Below are 15498 nucleotides of genomic sequence, written 5' to 3'. Positions count from 1 at the left end.
TAAGATGGGCATGGTCTGAACAGGCGAGCCAGCCCAGCTCCTCAACTGAAATAAATCTGAGCTAAGATGCCTCGGACCCTTCCCCCAGGCCTGAAGTTCTGTGATAGTATAAGAAGAGCCTAAGTCACAGAATTTAACCCTTGAACAACCACAGCACCGCCACCCGCAGCAGAATAGAGCCGGATCTGAGGCCCTGAGCAGGCCTGACACCCAGCTAAGAGTTTTGGGTGGGCTGCATGGAAGTTCTGCCGACCTGGAAGGACAGTTCTGTGCTCCTGTTTTAGGACATGGTTTAATGAGAAACGGCATAATGAGAATTCTCCATTCAGCAGACAGCCTCGGGATGGGAGCCCCCGGCCCACTCTCCGTGGTCATCCCCGTCCCGAGGCGGGATGGACTTTCTCATGGGCATACACAGCACCTCGTCGATGTAGATGGTGTTCTCCTTGATCTGGATCTCTTCCTGCAGGGCCAGCTGCCTGCAATTCAGGCCTTTCAACTCTGCTTGAGCTCGGGCTAGTGTTTCCTTCAGTCTAGAAGAGGAGGAAGAATGTGAGGGAACAATGAATGGCTTCCTGTCACTGCTTCAGGGGGAAAAGTGTATTCGTCTATTAGGTGCTGGACTCAAATTGATGTGTCTGCTTCCTCTCTCCTCTTTAAGATACAAATTTCCAATCGGTGGCCCTGGACCAGATTCACAAGCAGACAAACCTGTGAACTTCCGACAGTTAGAACTAGAATTTACCTAAACATCTGGATTTGGCCTTTAGAAAAATGTCAGCGTTGGGTCTGTGCCCTGCATGGCAGCAGTTGGTTGGAGTAGGTTCCTCTAGAAAGGAACCTCTAAACATGATAGCTGCAAAGGGCAAACATCCTTATGCCCAGCTGGCTTCACCCATGATGACATTGCCTAGCCCTGCTCACAGTTCAGGGTTTTGTGTGTGTGTGTGTGTGGGGGGGTCTTCCTTGCTATGTGTGGGCTCTAGAGTGAGAGGGCTTTAGGCTCTAGAATGCTCAGGCTCAGTAGTTGCGGTTCATGGGCTTAGTTGCACTGTGGCATGTGGGATCTTAGCTCCCCGAACAGGGATCGAACCCTTGACCCCTGCATTGGAAGGCAGATTTTTAGCCATTGGACCACCAGGGAAGGCTTCACAATCCAGGTTTAAATGGAGCCCCAGTAGCTCTTTGCCTGAGTGGTTAAGTCGCTTCAGTTGTGTCTGACTCTCTGCGACCCTATGGACTGTAGTCTGTTAGGCTCCTCTGTCCATGGGATTCTCCAGGCAAGAATACTGGCGTAGGTTGCCGTGCCCTCCTCTAGGAGCTCTTTGCTTACCTTGCAACATTGTGGGTGATCTCACCGACCTCCTTGATCAGCCTGTACTGTGCAACATCTCGACACAGCTCCACATTAGGCCGGTGTGTCCTGGTCTCCAGGCGTGTGTGAGCCACCTTGGCAGGCCCTTCTTGGTCGAGGATGGCTTTTTCAAGAACCATAATGTTTTTCTCCTGGGAGGCGATCTCTTCCATGACCTTACAAAAAGGGTTAGAGTAGGTGAGGCCAGGCTGTGTTCCTCAAAACTCGACAGCAGACGCTCTTAGGGAGTTAGGAGGAGGGGATCTCGGATTATCTACCCACGCAGGCCACCTAAATCGGTCTGATCTCTTTTCCCTAGAGCAGTGACTGCTGGGAGGTAAGGTAAGTCACCCAGCCTTAGAATCTCAAGCATGGAATGGATATGGATGGCCATTGTTGCCTCATCTCCTTCTCAAATATGTGGATTTCCTAGGGAAGGTCCCCAGCAAAGGCTGGAGGCTGCCCATGTACCTTGGTGTGTGTGTGGTAAGTCGCTTCGGTTGTGTCTGACTCTTTGCAACCCTATGAACTACAGCCCGCCGGGCTCCTCTGTCCATGGGATTCTCCAGGCAAGAATACTGGAGTGGGTTTCTGTGTCCTCTGCCAGGGGATCTTCCCCACCCAGAGACTGAACCTGTGTCTCTTACATATCCTGTACTTTTGGACCATGAAAGCTGCCTCTGCCTGTTTCCCTACCAATCCACCCACTAGGACCAGTTCTGCCCACTACAGGAGTAAGTAGTTTAATCTGAGTTTTGTTAATTTCTTTGATGGTGGCTTTGTGCCAATAAAAGATGCCTTCAAGGTACTTGGGTTTTTAGATTAATATTTAACTAGTTCAGTATTTTATTTCTTCCTTTTTTTTTCTTTTTAAACTTTGCATCATGGGAATTTCTAAACATACATGAAAGTGATAGTAAAACGAATCTCACGGACTCATCATCAATTTAAGTGATGATCATTCATTGATATATGGCTGCTTTTGAACTATAGCAGCAGTTAAGAAGTTACAACAGACGATATACATTATGCTCTCACTGCTTTGCACTTCTGTCCAGACTATGAATCCCAAAGACACGGTAATAACTTGACAGCTTTCCAAATGCTACATGTATCATCATACTGTGGCATCTTATTTTATTTTTTATTATCAGTGTATGTCCATCATGTTAATACAAGAAAAGTGGGCTTTGTGGGTTGTACTTGTAAGGCAGAGTGAAGTTTAGGTTTTGCCCATCCATTGGAGAGCAAAGCACTGTGTTTATTATGCAAGGACACAACAACCGTACTGAAAGAATACACTCAACATCAACGGTACCAGACTAAGCATTCACCACAACATTCCCAACACACAGGAGAGCAATGATCAGAAAAACTGGAAATTTAAAACAGTATCTCATCACTGCAGAATTTCTTCACACAAAGGAAAATGAGGCTTCTATCAAAATAAGATTCTAAGCGGCTCATGTGTTAGCCAAGTAAGGAAAGCCATTTACTTGATGGTGAGCTAATTAAATCATGTTTGATTGCAGCAGCTGAGAAAGAGTGTTCAGGGAATATAAATTATTTTTAAGACTGTTAAGTCTGCAAGGATAGTTGCTCGAAGAGTTACGGACACAAGGAACAACTATAGTTAATTAAAAGCACACAAAGCACGTGAGTTTGGGAGGTTTTCTTCTGCTTTTCGTGAGTTGGCGGGTGTTCTGATCCTGTTCAATGTCGTTTATTGAAGGAGTCAACGCTGAGTTTGAAGTAACTGAAGAATTAGCCTCTATGAATGGCTGCATGAAATAATTATAGGTGAGGATATTTTCAAAAAGTTAAGGAAACAGGAACTCAGCACAACCTGAAGTGGAATCTACTAAGTGTTAGAGCTGATGATGATGTGGATATATGTTGACCACAAAAAGGCTTAGCTGAGCATTTTCGCAGAGCTCGTGGAAATGTAAGCGTTTTAAGGACTGTGGCTGCTTTATTCATTAGAAAGTGCTTTGCAGAAGAGATGTGGATCTATCATGTGTTATCGAACCAATAACGTCAACAGTGAACCATGAAGTTCACTTGGACTGGCTTCCGTGGACTTGACTGTCTTCATTTCTGTGCATTTTTGTCAGAAATAGAAGTTGGTTATCCTCGCTTGTCATACTACTCAGCAGTAAAATGGTTTAGCCATGGTGAAATGTTCTTGTGGTTTATTTTAGCTTGGGGCCAAGATTAAAATTTTTCTGAGCAAGAACAACCTCTGTTATCAAACATGGAGTGGCTTTGTAAGTTCACTTTTGCTGCACACTTAAAAATATTTCTAAGTGAGTCAACCTAAAATCGCAAGGCAAGACAGCCTTTTCATATACTGGCTGCGATAAAGTCATTTCAACAACTGACATGATTTGCGTCACAAGTAGAATCAAGTTGCTTTCTTTGCTTCTTGTGCTGCCAAAAGTTAAAACATGAAGTAAGACCTCCATTCCCCCACACATTTGCCAAAGAAGTATTCTTCCAAGTTCTGGAAATTTTCTTTTTGGACATCAAAGCAAGTGCAAAGGAAATTTCCATACTTCAAAATTCACTTAACTGTGCAATTAAGAGCTTCTAACTACCGTTCGACTGGGAGTGATTAATCTGATATGTAATGAGGTACTAAAAGACAAATACTGTACCAGGAGAACAATTTAACAGGATTCTATAAAGGTCTTCCAAGCAGTGAGCGTGTTCAATTAAAATCATATGCTTATAGGTGGCTATGTCTATGGCAGTGCCTATCCGAATGAATGGATGCTTTCAAAGATGAAATATACAAAATCTCATTACAGGTCAGCATTAACAGGTGAACCTCTGCAATAGTTTTGGTAGAAAATACTAACTTTGAATCCCAACAAAGCAATTGTTTTCTTCCCCCCCAAAAAATGAATCCCCTTCTTCTCACCAGAAGACCTGTAAAAACAACACCCAGTTATAATTATTTATACTTTTAATTTTACCAATAAAGAATTTGTGGAAATTTGTCTTCTTATTATATTAATATCTATGTAATATCCTTGATCTTGCATCTTGGCCCACAAAAACAAAAATATTTACCCTCTGACCCTTTACAGAAAAATGTTGCTGACTCATTAAGGTAACTGAAGCCCTGGGTTAAACATTCTCATACTAAATTCTAAGTATAGCTGGAGTTAAAATACGTTTTGTTCAATAAGGAAATAATTGTGTCACTGAAATAAAAATGGGGGCCACCCTACCCTTTAATTTGAAGGTCGTCTCCTCAGTTTGTCAAGTCTCCTCGTGACCACGGAGGCTTCTGACCAGACGATAAGCAGGTGGAGACTTCTGTCATAGAGCTAGGTCTCTATCTCCAGATGAGGGCAGGGAACCTCACCTGAGTTGTTCCAGTCCATCATTCTGGCCTGCCCAGACCCTTTTTAAAAAAGCTAGTTATTACTTTTCATTTTTATTTCATTTTCACTGGGCTGTGCCGGATCTTAGTTGCAGCACGTGGGATCTTTAGTTGTGGCACATGAACTCTTAATTATGGCACAGCATCTAGTTCACTGACCAGGGATGGAACCCGGGCCCTCTGCATTGGGAGTGCAGAGTCTTAGCCACTGGACCACCAGGGAAGTCCCAGGTGCTCATTTTAGATGTGGCTCCCAAGGCCTCAGCCCCACAGCCCCCAGCTCCTGCAGGGATCTCCTCTGGTAGGATGGAGCTTCTCACAGGCCTCTGCAAAGACCGGCCTCTTGCCTTTTTCCTTACAGTGGATCCTTCCAACCTCTGCCTTCCTATCTCAGATCCATCTTTTGAGGCCTGGACTAAGTTCTTACTCCACTAGGAAGCCTCTTGACTATATTTGGCTATGTTTATCATCGTTACTATTATTGTTGTTGTTACTATTATTAGTAGCAGCAGCCAATTAAAAAAAAAATGTTTATTTTGCTGCACCAGGTCTTAGTTGTTACATGTGGGATCTTGGGATCTGGTTTCCCTGACCAGGGATTGAACCTGCATCCCCTACTTTGGGAGCACAGTCTCAGCCACTGGACCACCACAGAAGTCCCAGCAGCATAAAGAATGTGCCTGCCAGTGCAGGTGACATTAGAGATGCAGGTTCGATCCTTGGGTCGGGAAGACCACCTGGAGGAGGGCACAGCAACCCACGCCAGTATTCTTGCCTGGAGAATCCCATGGACAGAGGAGCCTGGTGGGCTATAGTCCACGGGGTTGCAAAGAGCCGGACACGGCTGAGCAACTTACACATGCGTGCATGTGCACGCACAGAACTTCAGGGTCATAAAGAATATCTACGAGTGTACACTGCATCTCCATGCTCCACAAAGGAGGAGCTAAGGCCTGAAGCAGGGAGATAGCCTGTCCTTTGCAACAGTGAGTGACAGAGGAGGCCCAGAGCAGTGCCAAGACCCTCTCCAGTCCTCCAAAGTCCAAAGCCTGCTGCTAAGACGGAGAGAGGTGAATGACATTTACTCCTTAGCACCCAGGATCATAAGCCCTAAAGGCCATTCTAGGTTTCCAGAGTGAAACCTTCTGAGCGAGTTCGTCCATAGTCCCTCCAGGAAGCTCACCTTGTCCAGATGAAGAGCCAGTTTGTCCCTGGCATCCTTGGTCTCCTTCAGCCCATTCTTGAAGGCGGTGTCCACCACATCACACTGCCTGCGCAGGTCATTGGCCGTCTGGGACAGGATTCGGTCCACCAGGGCCTTCAGCGTCAGGGAGTTGTTCCTCTGCTTGTCAGCCTTCTCTACGTTGGTGTTGGAGAAGTCTAGCCAGTCTTCCAGACTCACGGAGCTGAAACGGGACCCAGGCACTCATTCATAGCATATCTGGACTTGGTGTGGGGGTGCAGGGGAGGGACCAGTGACTGGAAACCAGTGGGAAGTTAGGCCTCCCTCCACCAATGGAAGCACCTAGAACATTTCCCCATCTCTAGGCAGAGTAAACACTGGTCTGTCAGTGGCAATAGCTGCCACTCTAGGGAAATCTGTTTACTCTGTGCCAGGCATTGGGCTGGCACTTTACAGACACTCTCTCATTTAATCCTTATGCTGGCCTAGTGAAGTGGCTTTCATACCCCCATTTGAAAGATGTGGAAAACAGGTTCATAAAGATGGAGTAACCTGGTCAACATCACATAGGTAGGGACAAGGTATTTTGATAATTTATTTATCAAAATAAATTATAGTAGTCACAGATTATAATGTGAGTGTGTGTTCAGTTGCTAAATTGTGTCCAGCTCTTTGCGACCCCATGGACTGTAGTCTGCCAGGCTCCTCTGTCCGTGTGGTTTTTCCCAGGCAAGAATACCGGAGTGGCTTGGCATTTCCTTCTCCAGGGGACCTTCCCAGACCAGGGATCGAACCCATTATCCTGCATTGGTAGGCAGATTCTTTACCATTGAGCTACCTGGGAAGCCCACAGATTATCATACACCGAAAAAAATAGTATAATCATGAGTGTATCCTGAAATGCTATAAATAAAAGAATTGCTAGTTTGACAAGGAATTGCTTTATATAGCACTGAGGAGTCTCAAAATAATGTTAATTGGGAGATTCAACATTATGGAATGTTGTATACTTTGTCATATACTTATGTATACTACATATATGACAAAATATACACCATTCAAAATATGATGCTATTGAATAAATGCAGAAGCAGGCAGAACAAACCTATTAGAAGCTGGGAGTGTGGTTCTTTTTGGGGGAGGAGAGAAGGGGCATTGATCAAGAGGGGGCGGGTTGGAGGTTTTGGCGTCAGTGGTAACGTTTTCTTCTTGGCCTGGCTGGTGGTTACGTGGAGACTGTTTGCCATCTGGGATGGCCCCTGATGACCCCCCATGTCTGCTGGTGTTCACACCTTTGTACAGTGCCTTCCCCTTGAGTTGTGTGATGAACTCATTTCTCACAAATAGATGTGATGAGAGGTCATGTCTGAGATGAGGTTGAAAGAGGAAGACTATGGCTTCTCTCTTGGATGCCTTCTCTCTTTTGCTTCCTCTTAGATCAGCTGCCATGTCGAGCCTTCAGATGAGACCACAGTCCCAGTTGACAGGTTGACTACAACCTGAAGAAAAGTGAGCCAGAGGCGCCCAGCTGAGTGATGCCTGGGCTCCTGACCCACAGAAGCTGGGAGATAACACGCTTGTTGTTTTAAAGCTGCTAAGTTTGGGGGTAACTTGGTAACAGCAAAAGATAACTAAAATGATGATAATTCATTAAACCATTGATTATTATTTGTGCAATTTTCTTTCTTTTCTGGTTTTTTTTTTTTTGGCTTGTGGGATCCTAGTTCCCAAAAGAGAGGCTGAACCTGGGCCCGGGTAATGAAAGCACTGAATCCCAATCACTGGACCAGGAAATTCCTATGCAGTTTTCTATATGTATGATTTACCTTAAAAAAGGAATTCTGGTGCAGTTTTCGGTATGTATGTTTTACTTCAAAAAGAATGTTTTAAAAATTAGAATGAGTTAGGTCTGTGATGTAATATTACTTGAAAAAATGTAAATCAGATGTTATAGAAAAGGTAAAGAGTATAATCTCATTTTTGTAACAAAATTATTTGTATACATGAGTGTATATGTATGTTTGTATGAACATACAGGAAACACTGGCTATCTCAGGGAAACTATTACCTTGCTCTTTATACATTTTCAAATTCTTCTAGTTGTTAAAAATGCAAATAGGTAAATGAATAAATTTGAGAGGTTTTAAGATTTTATTTCAGGGACTTCCCTGGTAGTCCAGTGATTAAGACTCCATGTTTCCACTGCAGGGGGCACGGGTTCCAGCCCTGGTTAGGGAACTAAAATCCTGCACCTCACAAAGTACAGCCAAAAAATACATATATTTTTTACATCAGACTTTCTTAAAGTAGGGCCTAGCCTGGAGGACTGGGGCACCACTGGGTCCTATAGGGTAGTCATTGCTCAGCACCTGCCTTTGCCTAAAACCTGCCTCTTCCTAGCTCCCAGCCTAAGGTCAGGATGATGTCCTAGATCCTGCTGGCCTCTCCAAGAAACACTGGGGCATCACACAGTGGGGAGAAGGACAGCGTGGCCAGGCCAGCAGGGACTCACTCACTTTGGTTCAACCCTCACGACATTCTCAGAATACTTGATGTTTGGTGAGTTGTTGTTGAGTGAGAAGCAGATATCATCAATGGTTATGGCTGTAAACTTGTCCCTCAAATCCTTTTCAAGATTGTACTTGGCAGAGCGGTTTAACCTGAAGGGAGAAGGTAAATTGGGTTTCTTCTTCTCGAATGCCCGAGTGGCACCTATGTCAGGTTCTTGGGAGACCCTGGAAAACGAAGCTAGTCTAGAGTAACACGGCAGCACTTCCTCCCACCCTCTCGTCCACTCAATACGCACGCACGCACGCACGCACGCATGCACACCCCCCATTAACGCCTGGTGACCAATTAATGTATCCAGGCCTGGACTTCGAAATCCTGCTTTCAACTGTGGCCTTTTCTGATGTCACCACTGTGGCATCCTGTTTCTGAGAAGTCAGCCCGGGCAGGAAATGGCTCCAGTGTCCTCCAGTTTCTAGTCAGGGGTGAAATCCTGCCACACCCCAGCCCACCGCCAGAGAACAACTGTCAGGCATGAGAGGTTGTCCAGGTCTCCTTCTGAGTGTTCCCTGGCCACCTTGGGGCATGGAGAGTGCTTTTAGGATATTAAACCCCATTCTTCCTGTGCCAGGGAGCATGGTCTTGCTGGGCACAGCTTTTCCTAGATACGCCCAGTGGAGATGTGGGGGCAGTACCTGATTTGCTCGCATGTCTCCTCCAGGGTGCGGGTCAGCAGGGTCATTACTCCCCGGATGATCTCATCTTCCTTGATCAGCTCCTGTTCCACCTCATCATGGACCAGGTCAATGCCAACCCGCTTTTCCCTGGCCGGGAGAAAAGTGGCCAGTCATCCCACGTGTGGAGGGAGACAACTCAAAACTGCTGACTTTTAAAACTATCAAGACAACTGAACCCAATCCATCTGGACAGTGTGACAGAGGGTGTACATTGAAAGTGAAAGTGTTAGTCACTTAGACGTGTCTAACTCTTTGTGACCCCATAGGCTGTAGCCTGCCAGGCTCCTCTGAGCCTGGAATGGATAGCCATTCCCTTCTCCAGGGGAATCTTCCCAGTTCAGGGAACCTGGGTTTTCTGCATTGCAGGCGGATTCGTTACCATCTGAGCCACTGGGATATACATTAGTTGGTGTCTATTTGACTTCAAAATATCCAAAACACAAAGAAGAAAAATAAATCAGTGATTGGTCACTTGGTCTGAAAAATGCCAGCTGGACTTTTTTGCCTTAATTTTGCCATCAATTCAGAAGGCTTTTCCTTCTTACCTATTTATTGGAAAGACTATCTTTTGACTTAGAACTTTAAAGACATATGTTTTCTTCCTTGAGCCCAGTCTTGTTTTTTAACAAGGGTTGAATTGAAAAAGATGCTGTATAATAATAGTAATAATAATAATGTCAAAATTAACAGTACTCCATTACTGAGCACTTACAATGAGACATGCACTGTACTGAGCTTTTCATGTGAAAATTCATTCTCATTTAACCTTTCAATTACAGGTGAGGAAACTGAGTTTCAGAGAGGTTACAGATCCTGTGTCACAGAATTGGGCATTATACATGCTTTTAACCACTTCCTCCCAAAATTGGTTGGTCACCATCTGATAGTTTGTTCTTTTCCACCTGCCTGATAGTGCTTGTGAGGAAGGCTCCATCACTCACCAGCTGTGTGGGCTGAGGCACATTGTATAATTTATCTGTGCCTTGGTTTCTTCTTCTGTGAAATGCGTATACCTATCAGTACTTCCTAGGGTTGTGGCAAGGAACAAAAGCGATATGAAAGCAGACAGCACGGGACCTGGCACAGAGCAGCAGGTACTCAACCCACTTAGCAGCACCTACCTCCTACTCACCCTTAGGTGTGGAATTGAGCCAACGGGATGTTGGCTTCTCTGAGCACCCGCTACTTTCCTTTGCTTTACCACCTCTCTAAATCTGGTTGAGTTGCTGCCTGGTTGCTGCCGAGGGTCCTGGTGAAGCTCACTGAGGCAACAGGGCTTTCTGAGAAGGAGGAACAGAGTGGACAGAGCCACAGTGCAAGCAGCTCAATGCGCCAAGCGCGTCCCCCTGTTGGGGATGAGATGCAGGAGCGGATGGAGAGCTCACTGGGGGCCCAACCGTCATGGACCTCGTTTTTGAAGCGAAGAAGTTTGAATTTGATCTTGAAGGTGTTAGGGCATAGGGTGGTAATGAAGGGATTTTAAAGCCGGGGAGTGACCTGGAAAGATCTGCACCGGAGAAAGCTCACACAATAGCCAGTGTAGACGATGCACTCTACTGGGAGGGGGCTATGCTGGCAGCAGCAAGACTTACTAGGGCGCTCCAGAAGATTTATGGGGATGAGCTCTGTGACTCAGAATCACCCCAAAGCAGAGAGGAGCATCCTGCTCATAGTACTTACATGAGGGAAATTATAGTAAAAAGGTACATTAGCACAGTGCTCCCTGGATTATGAAGTGCTCCCATGTGCTCTGTGTATGGGAGCAGGCTTGACCTCTAGCAACTGTGTCTGCTTTGTCTGCCCAAAATAAAGACCACCATTTCTCAGTTTCTGTTGGGGTGGCCATGTGACTAAGCTCTGGTCAAGGAGGCGCAAGTAGAAATGGTGAACGCTGCTGCTGCTGCTGCTGCTGCTGCTAAGTCTAAACCCTAATTATTCCTACTTGTTGGAATGCAGACATAATGGCTGGCACTCTAGTTGTCATCTTGAATCATGAGGTAACCTTGGGAGTGAAAACCAAGCACAGGGAGCAACCAGATAGTGGAGCAACAAGATTACAAAGGCCTGGAAGCCTGACACTGTGGCGTACTATGCCAACCCTGAACTAGCTCCAGATTCCTTAAATGTGAGAGGTGAAAGGTCGATGTTATTTTCTCCCTTTCTGATTATCCACAGCCAAACCCAGTCCTAACTTATACTGAAGTTAATTAAGAGCAGAGTTTAGACATGAACCAAGTCCAGTGCTTCTTCTGCTGCCCAGCACCATGAGTATGCTGAGATAATTTCAGGCTCTAAAAGAACACATGCTTATTGGTTTCATTCTAACCCACCACCAAGCACAGTCAGTTTTTACTACGCAGCATTTCATTTCCCAGAAGATTCTTAGAGGAACCATCCCCCCTACCTGTATTCCAAGCATTTCTCTGTGATGCGCAAGGGCTCTTTAAAGCTCTCGAGGGCTTTCTCCAATCTGGTCTGATAGAGGAGTAGATCTTCAGTTGCGTACACCAGCTGCTCAAGTTTGTCATCTAACTCCTTCTTCCAGAACCTGACTTCCTCAAGTCTCTGTTCTGAAGCACACACAGAAGTCACTCCAGGATGACTCTATTCCCAGTGCAGTCAACTCTTAGATTAGAAACTTGAAGACTATTGTGAAGCTACCGAGATACTTTCTTTCCTTCTCAGAATGGTGCTACTTGGGGTATCTATACATCTTTGTGCTTATTAGAACAGAAGGAAGGAAGGAAAAAGAACATATTTCTTCTTATATTCAACATCAAAGTAATCCAAAGATCATTCTACACTCATTGACTCTAATTCTTTAAGGCACCCTGTTTTAAATAATTTTTAATTTTGTCAAAGACACAAAAGTATATTGTTTGAAAAGTTCCTGGGCACTACTTTGAAATTGTGTTCATAGGAATGGGATTGTCAAGGCAGCATTACTCTTTCTTTAAGACTCAGCTTAGGACTTCCCTGCTGGTCCAGTGGTAAAGAATCTGCCTGCCAATGCAAGGGACATGAGTTCAATCCCTGGTCTGGGAAGATTCCATATGCTTTGGAACAGCTAAGCCCATGTGCCACAACTACTGAGCCTGCACTCTAGAGCCTGGGCTCCACAACAAGAGAAGCCATCATAATGAGAAGTCTGCACGTCACAACAAAGAGTTGCCCCTACTCACTGCAACTAGAGAAAGCTACAGCATAGCAATGAAGACCCAGCACAGCCAAAAATAAAAATTAATAAATATTAAAAGATTCAGCACAAATATTCCTCTTTAGGATGTCTTTTCCAACTCTCCAGTGTCTACTCCACCTTCACTTCTGTACCCCTTCCCACAGCACCTATCTAGTTATATTCTGATTAACAATTTTTGTATCTTTCTCCTCCTCAATCTGAGAGCCCCTTAAAAACAGAGGCTCTGATATCCCTGTGATATCCATAGTGCTTAGTCCATGGATGCTCTTAGATGCTCAACAGATATATATATCAAATCAATAAAAGAATGACTGATGGATGACTACAAACCAGACTGGGTTACCATGTCTCTTGTTGTTGTTCAGTCGATAAGTAGTATCTGACTCTTTGCAACATCAGGGACTGCAGCACGCCAGGCTTCCCTGTCCTTCACCATCTCCTGGAGCTCAAACTCATGTCCATTGAGTCAGTGAGGCCATCCAACCATCTTGTCCTCTGTCATCCCCTTCTCCTCCTGCCTTCAATCTTTCCCAGCATCAGGGTCTTTTCTAATGAGTCAGCTCTTCTCATCAGCTGGCCAAAGTACTAGAGCTTCAGCTTCAGCATCAGTCCTTCCAATGAATATTCATGGTTGATTTCTTTAGGGATTGACTGGTTTGATCTCCTTGCAGTCCAAGGGACTCTCAAGAGTCTTCTCTAATACCAGTTCAAAAGCATCAAAAGCTTGTCTCTTAAGGCAATGAACTTAAAGACAGAATCTGGAGAATACATGTTTCTCTCTAATATTTCAAGATAATACACTGCCACTCCTGAATAAGAAATGCTAATGACAATACAGTATCATGCAAACATGTTTACAAACATAGCAAGTGTGTTATCTTACCTAGTTTCTTATTCACATCGCTTTGAGATTTTCTTGTGGTCTTTTCAATTTCATCCACAAGTCTTTGGCTTTCTGCTACCAGGCGTTCAGACCGGGACCTTTGGGCTTCTGCTCTGTGGTACTGGTTTTTGTTAGCAATTTGCCACTCTGAGCGCAGGAACTTGGGTGGCTGTTGTAGTAGTCTGGCCATTTGAAGTTTCCAAAGTCCTGCTCAAAAGTAGATTTTTTTTATTTTAGATTCACTGAAAGCAAGTTGTCTTGTTTTTAATGTCAGTTTTTATTAAAGTGTGACATTCATACTAAAGAGTGCACAAACCATAATCTGTACACAAAATGAAAAATTCAGTATATCCAGCACCCAGACCAAGAAATAAACATTACTAGCACCTCGTGCCTCGTTCTGGCCACTATTCTTCACCCCAGCCCCACACAGTAACCACTATTCCAATTTTTACACATTAGTTTTGATATTTTTGAACTTAACATAGAATCCCTAAGTACTCTTTTTTCCTATACAACCTTTTATCTGACTTCTTAATAAACAGGATTATGTTTGTAAGATTTATCAGGATTGTTCATATAGTTGTAGTTTGTTCATTCTCACTGCTGTGTAGTATACCATTATACCACAATTTAGCTCTCTCTCTCTTTTTTTTTTTTACTGTTTTTGGATATTTGAGTTTTCGGTTTGGGGTTATTATGAGAATGCTATGAATATTTGCATTTAGAGAGAATGTGTATATTGGTGAACACATGCATGCATTTTTAGAACTCATTTGAACTGCTAGGTCATAGGGCAGTGTTCTATTTTAGTAGATATTGCTTAACAGATGAATCTAGGTGTGTTTTCTAAAAACGAAGAGCAAATGTGACATCTGTAAACTGACAACTGGGTACTGAGCCTATTCAGCAGATAACAGAAACAAAAGTTTCCCAGGACAGAGAACAGGAGAGAACAAGAAGAGAAACCCATGAAGAGATAGCAGGCAGAGGCCAGCAGCAACAGAAAGACGAGCATGTCTCTTCCTCCTCTGCACACAGCGGGCTTCCCTGATGGCTCAGATGATAAAGAACCCACCTGCAAAGCAGGAGACCTCGGTTCGATTCCTGGGTTGGGAAGATCCCCTGGAGAAGGGCATGGCAACCCACTCCAGTATTCTTGCCTGGAGAATCCCATGGACAGAGGAGCCTGGCGGGCTGCCGTCCATGGGGTCGCAAGGAGTCGGACACGACTGAGCGACTGACACACACACACGCGCGCATCTGCACACAGCTCTGACTGTGAGACCTGTCTTCCTCAGACAGGGCTGAAATCTGCCCCCACCCATGTGCATGTGTGCTAAACTGCGACTCCATGGACTGTAGCCCACCAGGCTCCTCTGTCCATGGGGTTCTCCAGGCAAGAATACTGGAGTGGGTTGCATGCTGTCCTCTAGGGGATCTTCCCAATCCAGGGACTGAACCAGTGATCTATGTCTTCTCCATTGGCAAGTGGGTTCTTCATCACTAGTGCCACCTGGGAAGCCCCATCCTCATCCAAAACATACGAGTGCCTGCCCTTAAAGGCTTCTGAATCTCTGAAGGTTGGAACTGAAGTCAGATCTTGACCAGGCTGAGTCTCAGGCCTCGGGCCCTCTCTGACAACATGGGTCTCCTAATCCAGTCTATCCAATGGCCTCTGCCAATTTTGTCTGAGTGTGGGGCTCAACATTTAACCCCAGATTTCTGGATAAGTCTGAGCAGCTCCCAGAGAAATCGAAATTAGGGCTAAATGAGGTCGAAATTAAACCTAATTTTTGGCTGATTCCAATGGGCACAAGGCATTGGATAGGTCTGTGGACTTCAGTTAAGAGTTGGTGGGGTGGGGCCGAGGCTTACTTACCTCAGCGCCACAAAGAACTACTTCACAACTTGGGGATGGGAGCCTCCTTACTCCAGCGGGAGCTCTGGGCCTTTGCAGAAATGGGACGTAAACAGCTCAGACTCTATGGCAACCGGTAACGCGTTACCAGGGCAAAGGGGGGTGGGGTCTGCTGCGAAGCTGCGTTTACTTCGGAAGGCTTTGCGCAGGCGCGAGCGTCCTTTCGCCTGCGCTAGGACTTGGTGATGTGGTTTGGGAGGCCTCTGGCCAGACAGATATCTCAATCGTCCGCGAAGATGCGGGACACCAAGCTGGGATTCAGGAGGCCTGCTACTGGTCCTGCTGCGGGCTGGGCCACCTCGGGCCGCACAGCACTCACTGG

The 15498-nt window shown here is 45.2% G+C and overlaps 1 protein-coding gene across 1 annotated transcript; it reads right to left on the bottom strand.

The window, feature by feature from the left end:
• Positions 1-273: 273 nt before the first annotated feature.
• Positions 274-15239, bottom strand: TEKT1 (tektin 1). Its single transcript, XM_040243705.1, has 8 exons — positions 15138-15239; positions 13256-13462; positions 11578-11743; positions 9132-9260; positions 8445-8588; positions 5929-6151; positions 1334-1530; positions 274-533 (listed from the first exon to the last, which is right to left on the bottom strand). The coding sequence occupies exons 2-8, from the start codon at positions 13443-13445 to the stop codon at positions 326-328; spliced, it is 1257 nt and encodes a 418-aa protein (XP_040099639.1). The 5' UTR covers positions 13446-13462; positions 15138-15239; the 3' UTR covers positions 274-325.
• Positions 15240-15498: the final 259 nt, after the last annotated feature.

Source organism: Oryx dammah, unplaced genomic scaffold, assembly GCF_014754425.2.
Source record: "Oryx dammah isolate SB20612 unplaced genomic scaffold, SCBI_Odam_1.1 HiC_scaffold_8, whole genome shotgun sequence".
Taxonomy (NCBI): domain Eukaryota; kingdom Metazoa; phylum Chordata; class Mammalia; order Artiodactyla; family Bovidae; genus Oryx; species Oryx dammah.
Note: the sequence above shows the minus strand (reverse complement) of the source record. Positions and strands in the feature narration are given on the sequence as shown.